The following is a 27,082-nucleotide window of genomic DNA, read 5'->3' as shown; positions in this document are numbered from 1 at the left end:
CTGAATTTGAATAAATGTAGATTGTCGTACATGAAAAAAATAAGACAGCCCCTGAAAATACGCCCTAATGCGTCTTTTGGAGCAAAAATTAATATAAGACCTGGTCTTATTTTGGGGGAAACATGGTATAGTGCCACGTGGGTACTAGACTAGTCAGGGGAATCACTTCATTAATTACATAAATGTCTAACCACTATGCTATACACCTGAAATTAATATAAAATATTAAATGTTAACTGTAATTGAAAAATTTAAAAGGGGGGGAAGATAAAGGAGAATAAGAGGTTCCAAGTTCCATGTATAAAACAAATAAGTCTTGGGGATATAATGTACATCATAGGGAATATAGTCAATAGGATCATGATAGCTTGGTACAGTGTCAGATGGCTACTGGACTTATCATGGTGATCACTTCTTTAGCATAGGGAAAATAATCAATAGTATGGTAATAACTCTGTATAGTGCCAGGTGGGTACCATTGAATAACTATGATGTACACCTGAAACTAATATAATATTGTATGTTGGTTATATTTTAATAAAAATCTTTAAAATAAATAAAGACATTTTCCTACAATATCACAATAATATGGCCATGTCTGTGTGTATTCAAGTTATCCAATTATGCTAACACCTACTTATACTAAAATATCTTTAGATTTGTGGTATATTTTAAAATTAGGACCCAATCAAGATACATGCATTGCATTTGTGCATTTCAGTTTTGTTTCTTTGATCATGTTATTTTTAAACAGTCAGTCTTCCATTATTTATCTTTTTTCCATGACATTAACTGTTTTGAAGAGACTTATTATAAATTATATATATATTTTTTAAACTCAATTTTTTTTTTTAAAGATTTTGTTGGGGAAGGGGAACAGGACTTTATTGGGGAACAGTGTGTACTTCCAGGACTTTTTTTTCCAAGTCAAGTTGTTGTCCCTTCAATCTTAGTTGTGGAGGGTGCAGTTCAGCTTCAAGTTGTTGTCCTTTCAGTCTTAGTTGTGGAGGGCGCAGCTCAGCTCCAGGTCCAGTTGCCGTTGCTAGTTGCAGGGGGCACAGCCCACCATCCCTTGTGGGACTCGAGGAATCGAACTGGCAACCTTGTGGTTGAGAGCCCACTGGCCCATGTGGGAATTGAACTGGCAGCCTTCGGAGTTAGGAGCATGGAGTTCTAACCACCTGAGCCACCAGGCCGGCCCCATAAATTATATATTTTAAAATTCTTAGTTTTCAATTATTGTTGGTACAGCAAAATACATTTGCTTTTGTATATTGACCTTGTGTCCAGTAACCTGGCTAAGCTTTCACTTTAACTTTTATAATTGAGCAGTAAATTCTTAGGGATTTTCTATCATTATAATTATATAATCTGCAAATAATAACTGTTTTGTTCCTTCCTTTCCAATCCTTGCATTTACTTTATTTTTCCTTTTCTTACTCTATGAAAGGCTAGACATTTCATTACAATATTGGCAAGGGTGGTAATTACAGATATCCTTACTCTTTCCCTATTTCAAAGAGAAAGATCTCCATATTTCACCATAAGCATATTTTCTGTAGGTTTTTGTAATTAGCCTTTCTAAGGTTAAAGATGTTCTATTTATTCCTACCTTGATAAGACTTTTTAAATAAATAAAGTTGCATTTTATCAGATGGTTTTACTTTAGTAAGACATGATTTTTACATTGAATGTGGTGAATTATATTCATTTTCTAATATTAAACTAACCTTGCATTACTGGAGGAAACCCAATTCAGTTGTCGTATTTAAGGTTTTTATATTGCTGAATTTGTATTGATAATAGTTTTTAACATTATTTATGACTTTTGCTCCTATGTTTATGAATAAGACTGACCTGTAATTTTCCTTCCTCATTTTGTCTTTGTCCAGCTTTGGTATCAAGGTTATGTTAGCATCATAAAATTGAGTTGGGCAGTGCTGCTCCCTGTTTTTCTATTATATGGAAAAGTTTGTGTATTTGGTATTATTTCTTCCGATAAGTTACTATTTTATAAGTCTTACCTATATTTATTTTAAAGAATCAAGATATGATATGATGGAGGTGTTAGCTAATGCTGTGCTGGAGATCATTTTTCAATGTGTAAGTGTACCAAACCAACAGTTGTACACCTTAAATTTACATAATGCTATATGTAAATTAGATCTCAATAAAGCAGAAGGACAAAAAGAATCAAGAAATCCTACTACTAAGCTTGTTACAAAATTAGTAGTTCACTTCTCCTCACCTCCACATTTTCTAGCAGCATTTCCACTCCCAAAGGTCCCCACTTTCAAATTTTTCATCTGATTATTTGGTTATTTATCTCCAAATAACATGCTTTTATTTCTACTTTTTTATTTCCCAATTTGGGGCATTATCTATTTATTTCCTAACAAAGAAAAGGAGGACTTAACTTTCCTTCACTGCCCCTCAATCCACCCAGATATGCACACACTTCCTATATCCCATCCACCCAACATAGATATATCATAAATTTATCAAGGCCAAGTATTTACATTATTGTGACTATATGAACACTATTTACAACTGAGTCATGAAATATACTATGATGTGCTTTATACAATGTTTTTAATTTTTCTTTTGATTTAATACCTTGTGGTTGCCTTTTGTACCTTAATCTCTCGCCAAATTGTGCAAATATCTCAGTATGTTCAAACATATTAGGTATTATATTAATTTCATCTTCATGAAGAAACCTGTCCTGGAGTCTTCTGAATGGTTTTGATTTGAAGGTTTTGCTCTGAAGCTAGTGCACAGGTACTATTTTGGGGTTTCCCTTTCTATCATCTGTCCCTTTGTATCTCTTATTTGAGATCCCATGTTTTCCTCATTCTTGATTTACTTTCCTGTATTGGTGGAGCATATACCTCCCTTGTCTGAATAGCTTTATTCTACTGTCATATTTGATTGACAGTTTGGCTAGTACAGAATTCCAAGTTCAAAAGCATTTTCTCTCATAAAAGTGTTACTCTGTTGTCTTCCGTCTTCCCATGTAGCTCCCTCTTCTCTAGGAGAGTATGTTGTCAGGTGACTTGCAGTGCTTTTCTATGAAAAGCATGCTCTGCCCACCCCATTAATGGTAAATGTGGTCATGGAACTGGCTTTAGAGGAATATAAGAGTGTGATGTATGCTGCAATACGCCACCCAGATCCCCCTCCGAGAACGAAGACTGCATTACCCACAGCTGCTGGGAAAGCAGCCAGAAAAGTCCCTCCACTGTCAGACCTCTTTAGGGATTACCCACACTGAAGAAAACTTCCTGTCCAAGATCGTGTTGTTTTTCTGGAACAATCTACTTCAAATGACTGATCGATCAATGCAGGGGTACAAGGGCCTGGCCCCCTTGCCCCAAATGGTGACAAACTACAGGGTCATCCCAGCTCCTGGGTTCCCCCTGGCGTCAGCTGAGGCTCGTGTTGGGACTACATCACTGCAGATGCTACCTTAAGTATGGGAGAAATACCTGGAATGCTCTGGCAGACAGTGGAAAGTAGGGACTAAAATGACTCCAAAAGTGGGCATGATAGAGTAGATAGACTATGTAAGACCAGAAAACCCACCAGATGACTGTCCAGCGGAGACCTGGAAACACATCATTTACCAAGGCAATCAGGTTTTAGATATAAATCTGTAAGATTCCAACAAATAAACTATAAAAAAAACAACACTTGAACCATATTTCCTTTGGAAAATCAAGAAAGAGTAAGAGAGTTAAAAGTAAATTAACACAGTGATCAGCCATTTACTGATCAATAATATGTTTGTTTGTTTGTTCAACAAACACTTGAGAATCTGCAAGTACCATGTGTCGGGTGCTGGGGCTTCAGTGGAGAATAAGCCAAAATTCTGATCTGATGGAACTCCCTGGCTAGTGGAGACCACACGCCAGGTCTCACACATCTCTCATGCACTGCTCTCAACAACTCTGGGACCAAGACCTCTTGAGTTTGTCTTTCCAGTTGACAAAGTTGAAGCTCAGAAGAGTTAAAAACTTGAGCCAGGATTCAAAATCAAACCTACTGTCTTTTGAGCTCTATTCCCTTTCCAACTTCACCTCAACTGAGATCTCATATTTTGCTGTTTCATTATTCCTCACCTTTTTTTGTCAAGTAAATCTGTGCATTAATCTAGGTGAGTGGCCTTAGGCCTGTCCTGGATCATTGAAGCAAAAGGGACAGAGAAAGAGAACTATTTAGAGGAGAGGAGAGACTTGACAAAAAATCTAGACATGAGGAACAAAGCAATCAGGGTAGCAGAGAGGATTTAATAGAAGAGAAATGAATGAAGATAGATTCATAGTATCTTATTCTAATTCCAGTTTTACAGAATCCTAGGTATTACTTAACAGCAATTGTCAAACTGGCACATACTGAGGGTCCATTGTTAAGATCTTTTTGCTGAAATACTTTGAGAATTATTTTGGTTGAAAACTAAAAAAATATTTTTTAGTAGCTTAATTATAGGGTTTTGCATAGTGGTAGGTACTATTTTGAAATAACTTAATATATAGCATATTTAAAGTTCATTCCTTCAAAAAAATTGCCTGGCAGTGACTAAGTCTACATAGGGATCAGGAGGGGATAAAGTATTTTATAACAGTTGGCACCATTATATTGTCATTATTCAAGGCAATTGGAAGAAATATAAGACAGCAATGAACCTGAACTTCTCCAAGTACGTATTAACGTATTTTCGAAAATAAAGCTAGAAAAAAATGGAACACAAAACAGTAGAACATTTTAAGTATTGTGCTCCCTACTATGGACAAACTTAATGTTTAACAGACGAACATCAGGCCTATAACTCCCCTAGTAGAAGGTTATCTTTGCCTTAGGCAAGACCTGTCCATTGTTTTCATGCATCCCAGTTAAGACACCTTTGAAATGCCTCTTTTTCAGACCCCTGCAAAGCATTACCACCCTCAAGAGAGCATGTAATCTTGTTAACTATCTTGTAATCCAGTCATAGATTATTTTTCTGCCTTGTTTTCTAATCTTCCTTATATTCTCTCTCTCATTCCAAATGTACAAAAGAAACTGCAAGCTGTGATTCTGGGAAGCATTTTTTCAGTCTGTTGAGATCTTGCTTCCAGGAGTACCCTCTGTTTGGCTCAAATAAACTCTAATAAACTTTTATAAAAATTCTCTATCGGTTTGGACTTTTTTATGTTGACAATTTTAATAACCTCAGACTTAAAATTAAATTTTAAAAGGAGCTAAAACAGTCAAAGCAGTCAGTGCCCCGAGAGCTGCCCTTTCCAAATGGAATGCACCCTGAATTAAGAAGAAAGTCAGGAAGTATCACTGACTGTCTACTAAGAATTTTCCCATATGAGATTAGCCAGCTAAAGAAAATATCCAGTCTGCATGGTTGTTAAATTTCTCTCTATAAATTAATAAAGATGAATTTTTTTTAGTAAAGATGAATTTTGAAAGTGGCAACATCAAAGTACTATCACCTTCACACTTCATGCCGCAGCAGCACCTATCTGTGAAGAACAAACATTGATTTTCAGGTTTAATGACAATTACAAAATTAAACAAGCTATCAGGCCAATGCCCCTCCTGCCTGCTTCTCTTCCCCAAGGGTCCCCAGTCACAGGTGTTGACCTGAGAAACTTCCAAATCTGTAGAGAATTTTTATAAGAGTTTATTTAAGCCAAATTGTTTACATTGCCAGGACACAAGATCTCAAGTGCTTTGGAAAATGAGTTTTGCACTTTCTTTTATACATTTGGAATTAAGGAGGAAACTACATGAAAGTGGGAGAAAGCAAATACAGGATAGTTAACAAAATTATGTGCTTTCTTGAGGGTGTGAAAGAGAGGATTATTCTGGCATTTCAAAGAAGTGTTAACCTAGATATACAAGAACAGTGGACAGGGCTTGCTTAAGGCAAAGATAAACCTTTTACTGGGCCATGACTACCCACCTTGCCCTGCCCAGTTAAGAATTTATGATCAAATCACCCTATGAGGTTACTTTTGGTCACTGGACTGTCAGATTTATTATAGGGCCCCTTTTTCATCCACACAGGTGGTACTCCTGCCAGAAGAGAGGGACTGTCATGAAGGGTCTCTGCTCCCCGCTCCCCACATAAGAACGCAGGACACGGTGAGGCCAAAAAGGAACACCAACAGAGCCGTAGATAGGGAAGTCACACCACTATAGTCTCACTGGTGGCTGGGTTGGAGACACAGGAAGCAGGATCCACAAGATCCGCAACCTGCTGTCCGCTTCTCTGCCTGCCAACCTCACTTGCTAACTGCAATCCGCAATCCCCACTTGCTAGCTTAGCAGTTATATTAGTGACTAATGGCTAACCAGTAACAGCTGATGGCCAACTAGTCACAGCTGATGACCATCTACTACCCGAACCAGCACCTTTCCATGTGAGGCTGAGAGCCTGGAAACTGCTCTCTGGGACTCCGTCCCCACAGGGACCTGGGGAGCAGATGTATAATTGGGGTGTCTGGCCCAGTGTGCCCAGCCACCAGGCCCCCAGCAGCCAGGTGCCATCCGTCTTCACACAGTCTCTCCCATTCCCTCCCATCTCTGCTCCCCATTCGGCTCAAAACTGAGCGGGGAGATTTCTCTTCTCTCTCTTTCTAAAAATCTTTGTAAATTTCTATAGAAAATAATTTTGCCCTTGCTCTCAACTCTGGGCAATGAGTAACATTTACACCCTCACTTATCTTTTGCCCTGACTTCCTCCCAACCCAATCCCATCTGATATTTCAACACAACAGACACGAGAAAGCCCAGTTCTCTTCACCTTTCCATCAGAAATGTGAACTCCTTGGAAGCAGGGACCAAACTTTATCTTCTTGCATTATATAGAAAAATTCTTTAAAATTCTCTACATGGTTTCTCATCCATTCTGTTTAGTAGCATAGAAGTTGGTTGCTTTTTGTGTAACAATGGCTAACACTAATTGAGTATTTACTAAGATGGATTTTCTCATTTAATTCTCATAACCACCTTATGAGATAGATATTATTTGCATCATTTTACAGACCCAGAAACTGAGGATCAGAAGGTTAAATAACTGATTTAAGATTACATGGGAATTAGAGGCAGTCAGGAGCTAAACCCAGAACTAGAGTTCAACTGGTGTGCCACATTGCTTTCCTAGGATGTTTTGCTACTATATCTTTATATCTATTGTTTTGAATCTCTGATAAGTGTTTATGCTTGGTCTGAAATGTACGCCAGGCCAATTTCTGTTCTTCTTCGTTTTAGCAATCAAGTCTTCAAATCCGCTAACCATGACCCAGACTTGACGGATAGATCTCAAACCAGAGGGCAGCAATCTGAAGCAAATGCCAGACTCGCTGCTTCTAGGGCTCAGAATCTGTTTTCAGCCTGGGCGTGCCTGTCAGTTCTCCCACTGGTCCACCCTTGACTTTCGTCTGCATAAAGGCTCCACGAAGACTAGGAGGCTGTACTTCCTTGAGGGACCCACTTTTTTTCCATTTTATATAGCGCGAAACTGGCACTTACAAGGGCGAATTATGCTCAAGGACACAGAACGAGTTAGTTCCAGTTCACCGTCACTGGGTTTATCTCACTGAGCACGGGAATTTGCTTCATCCCCAAAGCGGATAAACACAACTCAGCTCCTTACAAAGAAACACCGGGCTTGAGGGCTGACCTCTCTCAAAAACCCAGAGAAAGCCCCCGAAGAGAGTGGCAGAGGCGGGTGGAGGAGTTTCTCGACCCCGCCCCGCCTCTTTCCCACCTTCCTTCCGCGCTCAGGTTCCAGGCCCCGCCCCTTGGAGGCCACAGCCAATCGGGTAGCCGCAATTCCATCGCGTGTGTCGCCCCTCCTTCCTGCCAGCTTCGTCCCCGCCGGCAGTGACGTGCCCCGCCCAGCAGCCGCGGGATTCAAACTCCCGGAAGCGGCGTTGGCACCGGGGTGTGAGTCGGCAGACGCGAGCTCCGCGCATCGCCTCAGGTGCTGGCTAGCTGCAGGGAGGGGACTGCGGAGGGTGGCAAGGGGCGGACAAGGGGCGGCCAGGTCCCGCAGCCCCTGGCCAGGGTCGGACCGCGAGGGAGGCGGGGTCTGTGGGCAGATCAAGTCCGCTGGGACTCAATCTCTGCCCGTCCTTGATTTAAGTCCCCTTTTCCGGGACCTCATATCGTGCCTGGTACCGTGCCTGGCGCCTCAAGGACCGTTGTCGTTTCGATCCCTCCTTTCAGCTTTGCAGTGGGTATTATCATCCCCTTAAAACAGGCACAGAGAGGCCAAGGTCTTTCGTTAGTACAGCATTTTGCCGATTAGCAAGCACTTTCATGTCTATTCCGCAAACATCTTCATTTTAGAGGTGAGAAAAAAGTGCCTCTTTTTTGCAGTTTTTCTTTGCCTGTCTGTCTCCCCATTGGATGTCTTATGTGAGAGTATTGTAAGATTTGCCTCTACTTGTAGACGACGTGGACTGTAATAGATGACTTTGGGCAGTTTGCTGGATTGAACTGTTTCTTTGGTCACCTCCTGTCCAGCATGTCTTAGATCACTTCAGCCAATCCATAATTATTTGTTGACCACTTACCGTTAAGCACTGTGGGTGACAAAAATAATTCAAGATTCAGGCCCCACTTCCTCTCCCATACCCCAGTGGTTTGGCTGTGTCACTTATTTTCGATAGAAAGTTTCTATTTAGCAGATAGGTTATCAGACCTTTTCAAACCTGATATTTGACCTTTTAAACTCACTAAATATAATTGTATTTTTACTTTTATGATTTCAGAGATGTCTGCCAGAAGCCCCAAAGATTTAATTAAAGGTAAATGGGGATCAAAGCCTAGTAACTCCAAATCAGAGACTGCATTACAAAAATTTAGGGGAAAAACTGCAACCTTACAAACATCGGTGGATGAAATCACAAGTGGAAAAGGAAAGTTGACTGATAAAGAGAGAGACAGACTTTTGGAGGTAAATGGCCTTAAAAAACCTTTAAACTATAGTCAACTGTATGGTAGGAGATGAGAAATTATTTTCCCAATAATGATATAATCTAGTTTTTCTGTTCATTTAATGTAAAAAATCAAGTCTAATCATTTCAGTGTTAAATGGAGTTCAGATTTTAATATGAATGTTTAAAAACCCATTTTATCACTGTGTTCCCAGTAATCTTTGTTTTCAGGTTTTTTGAGGTAAAATCTTTACATACATTGGCATTTTGCATTCTGTAAAACTATATTTCAGATTACCTAATTTAAAATTTGTTATGGCACAGTCAGTAAAGCTGTTAGGAATTTATTAGAACTTTAAGGATTTTAAAATGTTATCATTGATTTTAATTTATCTTGCCAAAGTACTTTCATTGTTCATAGAAAATAAATGACCTGTATTAAATAGTATCATTGGATTACTCTAAATTCTATTTTATAGGCACATCATAAAACCGAATGATTTATTCTTTTTAACCACACATATTGAAGTAAATACTTATTCAAGCATTGAGAAATGTTCTATCACCAGTTTTTAGACATAAAGGTTATTTTGCAATCTGGTGAAGGACTCTAATAGCTTCCCTGAGAGATCTCTTTCCAGTTCATTCCACTTTTGAGGAGCACCAGTTGTCACATCTCTGTTCCTTTATAATTAATTGAAAGTAAACTTTAACCTCTACCCATGTGTTCTAATTGTGCCCATTAAAACTACACAGAGCAAGTCTGTTTTTTATCCCAATTGACAACTTTTCAGATATTTGAGGAAATCTTGCTTCCTGTTACTTTTCTGTAGACCAACTCCATATTCTTCAGCTTTTCTGGTTTCTTATCATCGTGGTCACTTTCCTGAACACTTGGTAGTGTGTTCATATCCCTTCTGAATTATGTACCCAGTATTGTACATGGTGGCATACACAGATTGAAATGGTACTATTATTTCTATTGATCTGGATGCTGTACTCCCATGAAAGCCTAAAATTGTATTGGCATTTTTTTGTAACTGTGCCATACTACTGCCTTATCTTAAGCTTGTAGCCAGCTTTAAAACCACCTCATCATTTTCACACAGCCATCCAACTCAGTTTCCCCATTTTATATTTGAACAACTGCCTCTCTCCTCCCATACAAGTTATCCGTTTTATGATGTTTTTACCTTGTTAGCAAGTAAAGTCGTTCCATTAACTACTTCTGTCATCTCTATTGGTGCTTTCTCCCTTAATCCAGCCGCAGAATAACAAGCATGGCTTCTTTATCTTTCAAGTCCTTGGAAATGTTGAACACTCCTTTGACGATCACCTAGATTTGATACCAAATCATTTGTTAATAAAAAGCAAGTTAGTGAATGCATTTTTATCCAGCTGTAAACATTCTGTAATTTTTAAATTCTGTTGCTTCCAGGTCATCAATGAGCATATATCTCTTGTGTGGCTCACTTTTAGCCTTTATGATGATTAGAACTGGTATGATGGAGGGATGATTATCAGATACTCACGTGAGAGCCAGCTTTTCTTTAGCCTTCTCTCACCACTCTTTGACAGAGCTGACTTCTCCTTTCTGTGTCTGTGTCCCATCTATTTTCTATATGTCTTAACTATAGCAGTTACCATATTGCATTAATGTGTTGGTTTACCTCTCTGAGCATTCCTCTTTTTGGTATCTCGTATAATGCTGAGTTGATATATAACAAATACTTCATAAATGCTGGCTTTATTATATTGTTTACTTTTCTGTTTGACCTGGCTTTGCTCTAAGAGTCTTGTTAGTTTATATCTAGAAAATTCGAGTCCTTGAAGCTGAGAGGGAGAAGAATGCTCATCACCTCACAGAGAAGGACAAAGAACTACAGCGACTCAGAGACCAGCTGAAAACCAAATATAGTACTACTGCATTGCTTGAACAGCTGGAAGAGAAAACAAAGGAAGGTGAAAGGAGGGAACAACTGTTGAAATCCTTGTCTGAAGAGACAGATGTATTGAAAAAACAGTTGTCTACTACAACAGCAAGACTTGCTGAACTTGAAAGCAAAGCCAGTACACTTCGTTTATCACAGGTACTAATGATTTCTTTATCCCCATTTTTCTTTTTTTGTCTGACACAGTTGGAAACATGCTTGTCAAATGATGAAACAGTATAGTATACTAATAGATTACTTCTTTTTATAGCCTGGAACCCTCTCTATAAGCAAAAATAGTTAATATGGCTCCCTCCATGCCCCACACCATTGTTTTGCCCAAGGGAATATTCAGAATATAGAATCCACTGTGTATCTAAGACAGCCAAGAAGATTTTGTTGAACTCTTTTTTCTGTAGTTTGCATCATAAAAACAATAGGCTTCATTTGTTTTTTAATTTTTCATATTTGAGAGATACAGTTACAATATTAAGTATGCTTTTCCTAACTACATGTGCTTTTTCTCCCCCTCTTTTGTTTTAGAGTCACTAATGTTGCAGAAAGAGCAAGGATTTGTAGGTAGGCAGACCTGAGTTCAGTTCTTGGTTCTGCCACTTCCTAGCTGTGTGACTCTAAATAAATTCCTTAACCTCTGTAGTCTTAGAGACTGTTAGAATTCACCAGCCTGCTCCTAAACCTCAGTGTCCACATTGGTAAAATCAGGAAAAGAATACTGCAGATTAAATATGATAATATATGTAAATTGCATAGTGCCTGGCATAGTAAGTACTCAGTAAATGGGTTTCTTATTGATCAGACCTTTGATTCTTTTGGAAATTTGGACATTTGAATAATATTAACTATACAGCTGTTAATACCACTTATAGAAGAAAATCTGTAGCTTTCAGATTTAATATTTTAGAGATAAGGGGTAGTCAGAGTGATCAGAGCTATACATTTATGTGTACTCTCATAGCTGGGCAAGTGAGTATTTCTATAGATGAGTTCAAAGAGGTTACGTTTTTCTAGAGAATGTCCACAGAACTGAAAGGCTTGAAACATAGTTGGATCCAAAGTGGGTGACTAAAACCTTTCTTTAAAACTCAACAATTAGTTTCCACACTTTTGAAGATGGAAATACAAATCTTGTTAGAAATTATAATTTTTAAAAATGTATTCTTATAATCATTGTGTGGGCTATCCACTGTTAATATTTGTATTAGTCAGCATGTCTGACTGCTATAACAAACCTCCTAATCTCAGAGTCTTACACAACAAATGTTTATTTTTCTCTCAGGTCAGTCTAGTGCAGGTTGGAGTGGAGGAGGCTTTGTTCTACAGTCATTTAGAGATCCAAGTTCTTTGTTTCCCCAGTCCCTTGTGGTGGAATTCTCTACCAGACCCTCTGTATACAGCTGTGAGCTAGAGAGAGCATGACATACTTGTATTTCACTTCTGCCCACATTCCATCAGACAGAATTCAGTTTCATGGTCTCACTAACCATAGGGAAACCTGGGAAACATTGTCTACAATGTGCCCAGGAAACAAAGGAAAGGGGTTTGGTGAACCATCTCTGTCATTGTGTCCACCTAGAGAACTAAATTGAGATGGAGGGAGAAAGAGCTACAAATTAAGGTGAGTATATAGAGCACCTTTGGAGAAAAAGAAAATATTTTGCACTTCCTTGCCAGTGTTCACACAAGTCTCTTTCCTTGTATCTGTTAAAAGACTGGAATACAGCTTTTTATGGTTTTCATTGGCTATCCACCTACTTCCCGTCTTTTTTTCCCCACTATGAGAAAATGAAGAGAAAAAGAGGAGAGAAATTATGTTTTGAATTCCATATAATCTATATGAATTTAATAATACTATTACTAATACAAATATAACTCTAGAAAACAACTTATCTTTTGTTTGAAAATTTAATATTTTCCAGATTTCATTTAAATAGCCCAATTGTTTTTCTTTTGTCTCCTTTTGATGAAAACTATGGGGCTATTCCATATGTACTGAGGGCTATTTTGGTGATCCTGGGGTCCAGAAGACCTCAAAAGTCAAATTAGATACGAAATATCAAGTTTTCCAATCTGCTTGGACACACTTTCAGATGATATTAATTCTCCTCTTGAACCCTTCATCTGGCTTGCGGTTCACCAGCATATACTAGATCTGGATTTGGGGATACCCCTATAAAGTATGCTGTATTATTATTCAACTAAATATAATGAGGAAACTTCTGTTATTAAATTTATGATGTTAACTACTATTGGTCTATTTACAGACCATGGCTACAAGCTGCTTCAACTCCTCAATGAGTAATATTCAGGAGATGGAAATACAGCTGAAAGACGTAAGTTCTTTTTCCTTTACTCAGTTATGACTAAAGAGGACTAATGCGTTTATTTTTAAATTTCATGGAAAGTGATAGCATTGAAACTGTGATTTGAAAAACATGTTGAGGAGCCAGAGAGCTGAGTGGTTTGAGATTATTTCTCTAGATTCCTACCTTTAAGTCTCTTTCCAGGTTTTAAGACAGCCAGTTCCTCTAAGCATGGTGTTGTTAGTCTAGAAAGTCCTAGAAATCACCCATCACTACCAAATACCTTAATAATATCCCTTCTCAATCTAAATCTAATTTGCCCAACCATTTTATTATTATAATGTAATTTAATTTATAGTTGTTTCTGTTTTTGTTTATCCATGCAAGATGTACTCTAGTTTGAAATTCTTCCATTGGAACCAGGATTTGCTTTCATAGTTTGAGAAGGAAACACATTCTTTGTACTCAATACTTCTTTTGTCTAGACTTTGATATGAGGTGATTTTAGATATAATGTAAAGCTATATTATTTTAAACTTATGTCTTAAATGGATTGGTAGATTTCATAGGGAAATAAATAAATTGAGGACACAGGACTATTCACAGTGTATTTTTTCAAGTTTTAAAATTAGATATACCAAGTATGAAAATCTTGACTTAATTGTTAGGCCCATAGGTAGGTAGGTATTTTGATTACAGAAGTATTACTGGCATATCTACCCTGATCTAAGTACGCTCTTAAGATTCCTGTTGTATTTAATCTAGCAAGTGTACCTTGAGGTCTATTTGATCTTCAAAAGAATTTAAATCTGTTGAGTGTCTGTATAATGGGGTACTACAGTAATTAGAGGTAACTAAAATAAAGAAGAAACATAGTTTTTAAAGAACTATCAAAATAAGTTTTTTTGTGTCATGTATTATCCCTAGCATCTAGAACAGTTGAAAGTTTGACTAAATGGAATCTTGTGAAGCTTCTTGAATTGTACTAGTGCCTCTTTTGGCAAAGTACCTGAAAATATACGCTATTGTCCTAAACTCATATGTAATTTCTAGACTTTTCAGCACTAACTGCTTGAAATATCAGCTAAAATTATTTTTAGATAATGATGATTCTTTTTATGAAATTAACTTTGAAATGTTATACATTTATACCCAATCTCTTTATTCTGTTCTATCTTCTCAGCTTATTTAAGGATGACATTGTACTTCTTTACTGTGTTTTTAGAGAAGCTTTTATACAAGTGGAGTAAAATTTAACCCAACTCACCTTCCAATGGTGATGTAGAGTGAGCCGTGCCTCTCAGAGTCTAATGTGCGTATGAACCTAGGGATCATTATAAAGTGCAGATTCTGATTTCCCCGGGGCTGGGGTAGGGAGTCTGGCTCTCCAACGAGCCCCAGTTGCTGCCGCTGCTCCCGCTGGTGGTCTGAGGACCACTCTTCGACAACCATCAACTTACATCTGTGGAACAAGAAGTGGTTTAGTTCTGGTTGTCCCTTTGGAATCTCAGCAGATCTTTTAGACCAGAACTGTAGTTGGAGGGTTTAGGGAGCAGGGATAGAGAACTCACACTCACCGTCCGCAGTCACACATTATTCGGCTTTTGAGCGCTCAGCGGTTCCAGTCCCACACCCCTCCTCAGAGCTCCCACAAAACTTACTGTAGAAGTTTGCCTACCTATTTTAAGAATCAGTACATGTTATGCTAAAACAAGCCCTAAAAACTTGTGTTTCCCTTTCTTGAGGTCTAGCTGTATCATTCCTCAGCTACCATTTAGGTCTGGCTGACATTTTGAAATAATTACGTGGAGTTAATGCTGTGAATATTGTCTGATGTCAGCAACTTTCAAACTAAATCAAACCAAACAGCGAAAAGGCAGTTTTCATAGGCATTTCGTGCTCGTCATTTAAAAAATCTGATTTTTAAACATAGGCTTTAGGGAAGATAAGTAATTATTTTTCAATTTTCTATTTGGAAAAATATTCAAATTTACAGCAAGTTACAAGAATGAAAATGGTACATAGAACACCCATATACCCTTTACCAAAATTAAGTTAACATTTTATCCCATTTTACACTTTCTCTTTGAATACCCGCCCCCCCGCCCCAGCACACATGACATATTTTTATCTGAACCATTTGAGAGTGAGTTACATATATCCATAGCCCTTGAAACCTGTATACTTCGATGTGCATTCCTAAGAATGAGGGTATTCTCTCACACGACTAAAGTACAGGTCGCGACTTTTTTTTTTTTTGGTAATTTTTAAAACTTTATTTTTCAGTTACCATTGACATACAATGTTATATTCAAATATCAACTTTAATAAATTTAACATGGACACCATTCTTCTGTGTAATCTACCATCCATATTCTAGTTTTAGCAGTTTTTATTCCTCTAGTACAGGCTAACATTTTAATCTATTAATACAGTGAAATTTTTGCCCAAGGAACATTTCATGGTTCTTTGTCAAGCCAGTTGCATTCCACAGAGCTTCACTTTTGCCCACACTTAGTCTGTATATTTCTTTTTTATTAGTTTCAGGTGTACAAAACAACGTAATAGTTAGACTATATTTTTATTGATAACTTGGATGGAAATGTTAAATGTATGCCTAACAAATGTGTAGATGACACAAAGCTGTAAGGAAGAGCTAATGCTGTGATGACTCTAATTGTTGTGACGCAAAACTATATCAACATTTATTGATAGCTATCAAATCCGTTTTTTGATACTATTAGGAGACAAAAGCAGATGCATAGGGTCAGTGAGAAGAGATGGGGAGTAAAGAAATGTTTACTACTTTAAGCAATATCACCATCATGTGGCCTTTTAGAATATTGCCTCTCAAATCTTAAACCAACATGGAGTCTTGTTTCTCATACTTAAGTAATGTATGGACAGATTCCTTTAAAAGAAGAAAATTTTCATGCCCATTCAATATTGACTTAAATTATTTATATTAAAATATTTCTTAAATATGGAAAATTTTAAATTGGTATAAAATTAGGTTTTTAAGCATCAAACACATAGGATTTATAAGTATTTGGATGTGTGTGTGCTTTTTGAGTTATGCAATGCCACCTCTTTTAACTAAATTTGAGTATATAATGCAGAGTGAATATACAGTTTGCCCCACTTGATAAATGAACTCTTAAGCCATGTGAGGAGAACAAATGTTAGAACTGCCTGACGGGTGCAGAAAGACAAGTGTCTGGTCGAGTGGCAGGAGGGCCCTGGACTAAGTCTTTGATTCCAGAAGTTGCCTCTGTCTTCCTAATCCATTTCCTAATTCTATAGAAAACAGAAATTGAAAATCCTTTGAGCCCCATACCTAAAAGCTTTGCTTAGGAGTTTGTGAAAGGAGCCTAGCAAAGGTTAGAGGAACTCTTCAGACGAGTTTTCATAAGTATAGGTCTTTTTGGACATGCAACTCAACTGCCTATATCTTTAAAGAATGGAAATTCTTCCCTCTAAGAAGAAGCTCTAATATACAACCAAAACCCTCCAGTATGTTCCTTACCATTTACCCTATCTCACTGCTTTAGAGTGAGATTCCAGCTTATGGGGGAGGGGAACCCCTCCTTTTACATTTCACCTACAACAAATGTAGGGTGATTCAAAAAGAACACTTTGGAAAATATATTCCAGTGTATATGTTTTACTTTAGTAAAGTTACACCATGCAACTTTTTTTGTCAAGAATTTTGTGTTTGTACCTTCTCTTTCTAGCAGCCCCGAAGGATATGAAGTTATACATCCTGGCTGCTACTTCAACCATCGATAATAATAAATTACAACAGGTATGGGATTACGACACAAGGGGTACATATTAAGAACTTATAAGATTATAGAAATAGCTGTGATACTTTTATTACAAATGGTTTGTTAATGTAAGAAATGCCTAGACCTGTAGAGAATTTTTATAAGAGTTTGAGTTTATTTGAGCCAAACTGACGACATGTCAGGAAGCAAGATCTCAAAGCTCTGGTGAATGACAGTTTTGCAGTTTTTTTTAATACATCTGGAATTAAGGAGGGAAGTAGGGAATATTACATGTAAGTGGGAGAAAGGAAGGCGGGGGAATACAGTTAACCAGATAGGTGCACCCTTTAGAGGGGTCTGAAAAAGAGGACCACTCTGACATTTCAAAGATGTGTTAATCTGGATGCACAAGAACAATGGACAGGGCTTGCTTAAAAACTTTTACTAAAGAAGTGATATGCCTGGGGTGTGACTGGCCACCATGACCTGCTCTGTTAGGAATTTATGATCAGATCACCCTGTGAGGTTACTTTTGTCCACTTGAACTTGGCAGATTTATTATAGAGCCCCTTTTTCTTTCACAGGTTTTTTTTTTTTCAATTACATTTTCATATATTAGTTAATGAGTAAGAGAATTCTGAAAGTGTTTGGTTCTTTTTGAATCACTCTAAATGTGTTGTTTTACTGTGTGTAAGGAACTGCTCGATTCTTTCATGCCTTCTCTTCCCTTCTCTGAATACTCTCAAATTTCAGTTTGGGGTTAAAAGACTTACTTGGGTTCTTGCTAACTCTCGCAGCCATTGTTTCCCCACTTTATTTTGTCATCCTCATTCGCAAACATTTATCAGGCAGCCCCTTGCTATAGAAACAGTGAACACATGCACAGAACTGTAAAAAATTGAAACAAGCCTGGGCCCAGCTGTCCAAGGGGCACATGATCTAGTTAAGATAAGTATCAGTAATAATCAAGGTCATGAGTATAAGAAGGCAAACAGATTGGATGGACAATAAAAGTACTATTGGCTTACAGAGGAGAGGGAGTTTGGTCAGGGCGGTTATAGTGAGGAGGCTTGAAAGACAAGCCTGGACTCACTGGAACTTGATGAAAAGATGGGCTTTCAGTGGGCAGGTGATACAGGAAGGAGGTCTAGGGCACCCTGGGAAAGGGAAGAGTTTAAGCAAGGCACAGAGGGTGTGCGTAGCTGTATAGACAATGGAGTGGCAGTGGAGGAAAGAAAGGCCAGGCTAAAACCTGAAGACATGGGAAAAGACAGATTGTGGACGATTTTAATATCAGCGTAAGGGAAGATAGCTTCCGTTTTAGCAGGATGTGTCATGAAGTTTTCACAATTTCTCAGTTATTAATATAATTAAAACGGTGTAGCACTTCGGGGGACCGAGGAAGATATTGAACTGAACTTATTACCATGTTTCCCCGAAAATATGACCTAGCCGACAATCAGCTCTAATGCGTCTTTTGGAACAAAAATTAATATAAGACCCGGTCTTTATTATATCATATATCATATCATATCATATCATATCATATCATATCATATCATATCATAGACCCGATCTTATAGTATAGTAAAATAAGACTGGGTCTTATTGATACATTATATGAATTTTTGATACATTACTTGATACATTATATGAATTTTGCTCCAAAAGATGCCTTAGAGCTGATGGTCCGGTTAGGTCTTATTTTCGGGGAAACATGGTAGGGTTAGCTCTTTTGCCCCCAAATGTAGGGTGATCATTGTATTAATTAACCTGAAGCTTTTGGTCATGGCCTGTATCTCTTCTCATTCTCTGAATGGGGAAATCACTCTCCAACTGAGGATTTCTATTGTTGAGCAAAAATAAATAAATAAATGGACACATCTTTTTTCTTTTGTCTCTTAGTCCAAAATCAGTCAGGGTTTACCAAGATCCAACAGCAAATCATTGCTCAAGTAGGCATTCCAGTGGGGGCAGACAGGCCATAGCGTACGTACCAGGCGCAGAGGTCTCAGTACAAAGGAGCTTGGCCATCGTGAAGGGCCTTTCCATCACTATGTGTGCTCCTTCTGGGACTCTTATTCCATAACATTTTACATGTGTGACATCAGGTTTAGAAGTGGATGCCCTCTCCACACAAATAATCACTCAGGTCTATTTCCTTAGCCTTTTAGGTACATAGAATGAGAAGGGGGCAGGCCCATCCTTTTGGACTGAACACCTCGATTGGAAAGGAGACAGGGGTTACAATCTCATTGTATGTTGGTGGTGTCATATAAGAGTTTCTAGGCTTTTTTCCCCTAGCACCAGCAGATGAATCGTCATCTTTGCTAGCTTTCAACTTGAACCTGTATCCCACTTTCAGTAACAAAACTGTCACCTCTTCTGGCAAAACTGCTATTAGGGGAGAAAGCAGCTAGTGTGTGATGGCTGGCGATACTGGACTGCCCTGTCAGACTCCTTTGGCTTTACCTTTCACTGAGTTTCCAAGGATTCAGTGGTTAAGAACAGTGACAGTTAGAATCAAAGGATATGTGAATTTGTCCTAGTTAACAATAATAGACCACTTCATAAATCTACATACCTTTGTCCATATAGTCCACCTTGTTTTATCCACTGAAGTTAATGTAGCTTCTTACGTAAATATTTGTTAATGTCTTGCCAAAAATCAGGTGGTATGATCCACAGAAAATACAGATAAAATTTTATAAGGTTTTCAAACTTATATTAGATGTCCTGGTAAAAACTATCAGAGCATATTTAGTTTCTTGAGGGAAAGATGTAACTGAAATGAAAACTAATATAAGCAGTAACAGTAAAATGCATGTACCAGCTGACTTAACAAACACTGCCTATTTTATTAGTATTATCCCATCATCCAAATAATTTCGTGCGTATATATTGTGCATAAAAGCCAGAGATCCTTTCAGAAGAGCGTGGTATGCCACTTCAAGGAGTTACTATTTAGAGTCATAACAAACACAGATAAAAAGCTGAAGGTGGTTGATAAAATAATTTTTTTTAAATGTGTAGATATTTACATAAAACAACTGAGTTCATAAGCCCATAAACAAACCAGGTGAGTGATCCCAGTTTGGGATTTTTAATTGATGAGTGTCTGTCGCCACATGGGAGCTTCGAACAGAGTTCTATGCTGGGCAGAAATAGCTCTTTCTTAAGGGTATCTGAGCAGTGCATCTCCACGTCTGCCACAAAGGCGTTCTGCTTTGTGGAGAATGACGTGGACACGAAGCATATTGTGTATAGGGGACAGCAGACAAGTGAACTTAACCCTGTGTAAACATGACTTGGACACGTTGTTAGATATTCTAAAGATATGTGACATGAGAATGTATTTCTGTATCAGAAGCCACTGGTTGCCTAGAATTATTCCATTATGTGAGCCGTAAAGAGTTTTTATGTGCTGGAAAAGATGGGCTCCCTAGCCCATTTTAAGATTTTGCTTTTTTATTTTATTATAATAATGTTTATTATTGATTTTCGTTTCATTTTCACATCAAGGCTCTGGAGAAAAATCAGCAGTGGCTTGTGTATGATCAACAGCGAGAGGTCTACGTAAGATCACTTTTAGCAAAGATCCGTGAGTTGGAAAAGAAATCAGAAACAGCTGCTCATTCACTCCCACAGCAGACAAAAAAGACTGAATCAGAAGGTACTGGTATAAAAATACTCTTTTGGGCTAGGCCTGCCTGACACTTTCCAAAAGGAGAGATTCCTCAAATTTAGATTTTTATAGCTATGTGTCAGACAGTAAAATAATGGCAAGTTTTCTAGCACTGAAATAAGAAGTACCATTTTAGCAAGTCAGTTTTGTTCCCATTGCTTTCTGATAAAAGAGGGCAAAAGGCACAGGGTAAGAGGGATCTCTGGCAGCTCTGAAGACACAGTACATTTCCTGCATCATGCATGTCCTCCCCACTCCTTCAGAGCCCTTCTCCAACTGTGTTTCCCCCAGAGCTGGCCTTGTCACTCTGTCTTCTTTTTACTCTGCTTCCCTTCAACATTTATTCATCTCAATCCCAGGAGAAAATACATTTTACATATGATACTGGAATCATTTGAATCTCAGCATAGAACTGAGATGAAGTTTCTTATGAATGATGCTGTCTTTTCGCCAAGTACTTTACAGTTTCCCTAACATTGGTCTCAGTTGAGTTTCACAAGAACCCTAAGAGGTGGGGGCAGAAAGGTCATTATTCTCATTTTACAGATGAGGAAATCAGTTTAGCAATTCCAGGTGACAAGCTTGGAAGAGAAGAGAAACCCTATGCAGAGCACTCATTAAATGCCTGACGGCCCTAACCGGACTGAGACCTTTATACAAAGAGAAGGCTGACGAGAGGGAAAAAATATAAAAGCAATGTCTCTGGAGATAATTCAAAGCTGTTTATCCCTAAGGGGACAAAGCTATTGCTGTAATGCCTTTATAAGTTTACTGCACATGTAAATAGGATTTTAGTTATGGGCTAAGCCTAATTTTTTCTTTGGTAATGAGTGTGTATGTGTTTTATCAAAGTGATAGAAGCTTGTTAAAATAATAGGACAGAAGGACTCTGCCCTGCCTTTTTCACCCCATCCTAATCTATTTCCTCCTCCCATCAGGACAGCTGCATTTAACATTTCTGTTTTTAATTTTGGTAATTATCTCCTTATCTATAAATAATGAGTTTATATCTCTATTTGTTGATTTATCTTCTGTATACATTAGTGATGTTCTCTCCCCATAGAATAGTTATGTTACTGATTTTAGTTCTTCCATTGTTAGTTTTGTAACTTCAAGTAATATACATGAGCTTCTGTTTCTTGTTCCATCAAATATCAATCCTATCTCTTGACTCTTCATCTTATAAGGTGAAAAAATAATGTGATCCTGTTTATAGAAACAGTTTATGTTTATCTTTTTAGGAATATTATCTGTTTTATAAAGTGAGTGTGCCCTGCTGTGTTTGTCATAGGTTATCTTCAAGAAGAAAAGCAGAAATATTACAATCATCTCTTGGCAAATGCAAAAAAAGATCTTGAGGTTGAACGACAGACCATAACTCACCTGAGTCTTGAACTTAGTGAATTTCAAAGAAAATATGAAGAAACCCAAAAAGAAGTTCAAGATTTAAATAAACTATTGTGTTCACAAAGAAAGGCAGATGTCCAACATCTGGAAGACGATAGGCATAAAACAGAGAAAATACAAAGACTCAAGGAAGAGAATGATATTGCCAGGGAAAAACTTGAAGAAGAGAAGAAGAGATCTGAAGAGCTGTTATCTCAGGTGAGCCTAACCCAGAAGGTTTCCCTTGATTCATAATTCAAATTTTTCATCGTACTTACTAAGTATCAGGGACTATTTTAACCACTAGGGAATCAGCAAGAAACAAAACAAGATCCTGCTCCCTTGTGGGTGTTCATATTTAGAATGGAAACAGACCATAAAAAAGTAAATTAACAAAAATAAAACAGGGTAATATAACAAAGAGAAATTGGGAGCCACTCGCAGCCTCACTGAGGAGATACTTGGACAAAGAACTGATGACAAGCAAGGTGAGTGACTGTGGGAATTCTCTCCAGCCAGGGGAAATCATATACACTTTAAAGGCTCTGAGACAGGAAGTAAGTATGTGTTAGAAGCCAAAAGATATGAAGTAAAGAGGGGAGTCAAGGTTGATTCCCAGGCTGGTGCGTCAACCGTGATACTCAAGTTAATTCATGTGGCACCTTCCATGTTCTCATACTCCCAGCTTTATGCCAAGATGTCTCTGTTGAAGTTACTGAGGTAGGATTTTTAGAATTGAATGCTACTTTGACAGAAACTCATTAATTTAATTTTTTTTGGCAGCATGGAATAATGGAAAGAATGGTATTTGGACGCCATACCTGGTCTCTAGTCCAGGATGTGTGGCCTTAGGCAAATCACCTAACTTCTGTGACTGCCAGGTTCATCATGTGTCAAATTAATAATAATAACCTTTTCCTGCTTCATAGGGTTTTTGTGAGGGTCAACTGAGAGAATGCGAAAGAGCTTTGTAAACTAAAGGGACGGGTCAATATTAGTGACTGCTACTATTAGAGTAGTAATTTAAAAAATTCTCCAAAATGAGAGGGGGGGGGAAATATAGTCTGTAATATTTGCCTTCTTAGTCTTTACCACCCTCACTTCTGTCTACAGGTGCTGCAAGCAGTGTTTCTTGTCAAGATTACACAGAAATGATTGAGAATTTTGCTCCAAGAAGGGGAGGCGCTGCCAGCTTTGTTATTCTACCCAGAAGTATTAGTAGATTAGATGTCAGGGCCTCCAGGAACATGGGTGTGGCCCCTGCAGAGTTCTGTGCTGTTTATCAGCTTTCAATCTGTGCCTCAGCGAGCTGTCAGCCAGGAGGTGCCGCTCGCTCCCTCCCTCGCTGCTGGCATAGACAGCCACCAGCAACCAGCTGGAATGACTCACTCAGACTAGCAGGTGGTGTTCTGATTAGAGATGAGACTTGTGAGCTGCTTGCGTATCCAGGTCAAGCATAAAAGGTTGGATGTGACAACATTGTCTCTGTTTACACCCTACAGGTCCAGTTTCTTTACACGTCGCTGTTAAAGCAGCAAGAGGAACAAACAAGGGTAGCTCTGTTAGAACAACAGGTACTCACTGGGGTTGCTTCTAAATTCAGTTTAACCCCTTAGAAAATGGAATTTCTCCTCATGTTTACTATTCTATGAAGAACCATTTGGAAGTTGTGAAAATTTTTTTAAAAAAACTTTATCTGTAGTACCCATATATTCCTGTGACTGCTGTTAGGCTAAAAGAGATTCTCAGAAGTGAGATGGCAGTTTTCTTGATGGGTAGATGTTCACCTTGGCAAATTTTACTCTTCCCAACATGGCGTCTATAGTTCCTACTATAGCCTAACAGGGTCTCCCTAATCGGGCTACCTTATAACTTCAAGCAGAACTCAAACACCATTTATTCTCAGAATATAGACCAGAGATGTGTAGTATATTTCAAACCAGGAAACAGCCATTTCTTTCCCTTCTCCCCCTTTCCCATAAAAAAGGGGTCGGGGGGGGGAACCTATACCTCAAGCATTGGCTTTCCTCCTTAGCTCAACCAAATCCTCAACCATAAGATTCTTTCTTTGTCAATATTTCACTGTGTTCAGATGAACTCTTGCTCTGATGGTAAACAACAGATGTTGACTTGTGCTAATTAAAAAATGCAAGCATCCAGTCAAGAGAACTAGACAATTTATACTAGCTGTAATTTTCTTGTCCTGATCATTTCTCCAGATGCAGGCATGTACTTTAGACTTTGAAAATGAAAAAATTGACCGTCAGAATATGCAGCATCAATTGCATGTAATTCTTAAGGAGCTCCAAAAAGCAAGAAATCAAATAACACAGTTGGAATCCTCGGTGAGTTTGGCTAAACTAATCTTATTTTCTTTTTCTTTCTGCCATCTCTCCATTTATATATCAAACGTAGTTGTCAGACTACGAGGATACAGCTTAAAGAATGGCTGTTTCTCAAATCAATAGGCAGAGCCCCTGCCTCATTTGATGTAACTGCCCTTTGAATATCAGTTCAGAGCACCAGGAAAAGGGACATCATGTACCTCTTGGTGATCATTACATTACCGGCACCCGGGATCACCCCCACTCACCCTAGGCAGGTGCTGTGATGCCAGAGGCACTAAAGAGTGCCTGGCCTGGGAGAAGGAGGGGGGAAAGCAGGGCACTCGTAAGTCCTGAACAGAAATTATGTGTTTCTTCTTAAAAAAGAAAGAAATGCTGTTTTTAGGGATAATGGACTGTTTCTGCTAATACACTAGGCATATTGAGTTAAGCACATTTTGTGAGTCACCCTGAACACATAATCTTTTGAAACATAAACCTCTTAAATAACATTGTTTCTATGAGGAAATGGTTTTTCACGTACCTGTTTTCATCTTCCTGATAAGCTTTTGGACCAAACCTGTAGGAGGCTGTGTTTGTGTGTGTATGTCCCAGAAGTGCATGATACCATCCTAGTACTGCAGAGTGCAGAGGGTGACATGTCACAAATATTAATAGAATTCCTCGGTTTTCAAAAAAGAAAACAGTTGTTTTAAAAAAATCACTTGTAACTTCCTTATGAATAAAAGACCGAAAATATGTTTTTGGCTCTATTTAGTATGATATTGATTTTGACCATTTATAATATTTGAAATTGAAATTTATACTTCATTTCTATTAATGACTGTTTTTCAAAGTATAGGAATCCAGAGGGTATACAAAAGAACCCATACTTTCCCTGTACTTTTCTTTGTGTTTCTCCTATCCATCTTCTTTATAGTATGCTGTACAATATTCATTTTTAAGTTTTAATGACTATTCTAAGTTCCTCAGAAAACATGCAAAAGGCAAGTGTCAGAGGTATTACACAATATCTTAGTAATTTCTGTGTATAACCTGTTTGATCTGCTAAAATTCTGTGATCTTAATTCCATGTAGTTCTTCATTGCTGAAAAGCTCCTCTTACAAGCACATTTCGTCAGCCTTGCACCAGGCCAATCTTTAAATTTGGCTCTAAGCATTTTAATAAAATCTATCCATATAAATACCCAACCCCAGTACTTCCTGGGTAATTCAAGGTCCACCTTATATGTTAACCACCATAATATCAACAAGCAGAGATCAAAAGAAAAATCTGTCTGCAGGGCGGAAGCAGCTGTACTATCTATGGAGCAGTTAACGGTGTTCATTTGACATTTATTTTTCAGAAGCAGCTTCGTGAGTTTGCCTTCACAGAGCCATTAGTCACTTTCCAAGGAGAGACTGCAAACAGAGTAAAAGTTGCCTCACCAAAAAGTCCTACGGCTGCACTGAACGAAAGCCTGGTGGAATGTCCCAAGTGCAATATCCAATATCCAGCCACCGAACATCGAGACCTACTTGTCCATGTCGAGTACTGTTCAAAGTAGCAATGTAATTGTTCTCTGTTTTTGTGTCAAAAGATTCAATACTGTATCTTATGTTAGCTAATGGACAGCTTGAATTCTGATTTCACCTCTTACATAAGAAACTGTCTATCTACCTTTCAGATTCTGGTATAGAAGTGAATCACTGTATTTTTTTGGCTGCTTTGCATTTTCCTTGGCAGTGATACCTCCCTGAGATGGTTCATCTTCAGGCTCCAGTAACAGAATGTGGTGAGCAGCGTATGCTGACACGACTACCATTTTGCACTGTTGAAGTACTTGAGGGGGAAAACATAGTTCAGGTTATTGCTTGTGGGTTAAATCTGTTACACAAGCAAGCAAGTATTTTTATGTTTTGTGGACTTTTGAAAATCAAAAGTAATTAACCAAGTGTCTTACTATCTTGGCCTTTTTATTTTTTTCAAGCACTTGTTATACCTACAATCGAGCCATTGGTAAAAGATGGTGATACTTTTTTCATTTTTCCTTGCTACTATAGAGCAGTTATTAGAAAAGTTGGGAATTTTCTTGATCTTTATTGCTGCATACTATTGAAACTGTAAACCTAGCTATGCTCTTAGCACAAAGCAGATTCTGCTTAAGGAATACTCCTAAAAAGCCATACACAATGTTTTCTGTCATATTAACTGGCTATAACTTTAACTTGAATCTCATTAGCACATGTTCGCTAAAATTGTTAAAATGGATTTAAAAACAACAATCTAGCCCTCTCATTTTAATTTCCAGATATTTTATTTATTTATTATTGGCACTCTTAATTAAAACTGGGTAATGTAATGAGCAGATATTTGCATATCTGAATATATATTTTTATGCATGTGTATGTAAACCAAAGTTGTTTTTTTTTTTATTTCTTAAGGTTTTCTAAACTGTTTAACACTGGACTGCTGTTAGTAATATAAAGGAAAAAAGAATAAAATTATTTAATAAGTTTTATCATGTCTAGCATATATATACATAGAAAGGTATTCTAGAATTTCTACCCTGAGAGGAGTGTCAGAAAATTACATGTTAACATACAGTGTAAAATAAGGTAGTTAAAGATACATCGGAACCAAAATCTACATGAAGCTCAGAAAGGTTAAGCAAAATCCCCACAACCATTTAAAATAAAAAAAGACATTCTTGGGTTTCAAACTCCTA

General features: G+C 37.9%; 1 protein-coding gene across 2 annotated transcripts; it reads left to right on the top strand.

Annotated features, from left to right (window-relative positions):
• The first annotated feature begins 7,911 nt into the window (after window positions 1-7,911).
• CEP55 (centrosomal protein 55) lies at window positions 7,912-26,714 on the top strand. Of its 2 annotated transcripts, none has more exons than XM_033129805.1 (9): window positions 7,912-7,981; window positions 8,775-8,959; window positions 10,754-11,029; window positions 13,153-13,221; window positions 20,481-20,631; window positions 21,935-22,248; window positions 23,532-23,603; window positions 24,249-24,374; window positions 25,721-26,714. In XM_033129805.1, exons 2-9 carry the CDS (start codon window positions 8,777-8,779, stop codon window positions 25,919-25,921), a joined length of 1,392 nt encoding a protein of 463 aa, XP_032985696.1. In that variant the 5' UTR covers window positions 7,912-7,981; window positions 8,775-8,776; the 3' UTR covers window positions 25,922-26,714. The 2 variants fall into 2 exon arrangements, with proteins under 2 accessions (XP_032985696.1, XP_032985697.1); XM_033129806.1 differs by lacking the exon at window positions 7,912-7,981 and adding an exon at window positions 8,186-8,351.
• The last annotated feature ends 368 nt before the right edge of the window (window positions 26,715-27,082 follow it).

The sequence above is a fragment of the Rhinolophus ferrumequinum genome, chromosome 16, assembly GCF_004115265.2.
Source record: "Rhinolophus ferrumequinum isolate MPI-CBG mRhiFer1 chromosome 16, mRhiFer1_v1.p, whole genome shotgun sequence".
NCBI lineage: Eukaryota > Metazoa > Chordata > Mammalia > Chiroptera > Rhinolophidae > Rhinolophus > Rhinolophus ferrumequinum.
The sequence above is the reverse complement of the archived record's forward strand: the minus strand, read 5'-3'. Positions and strand labels throughout refer to the sequence as shown.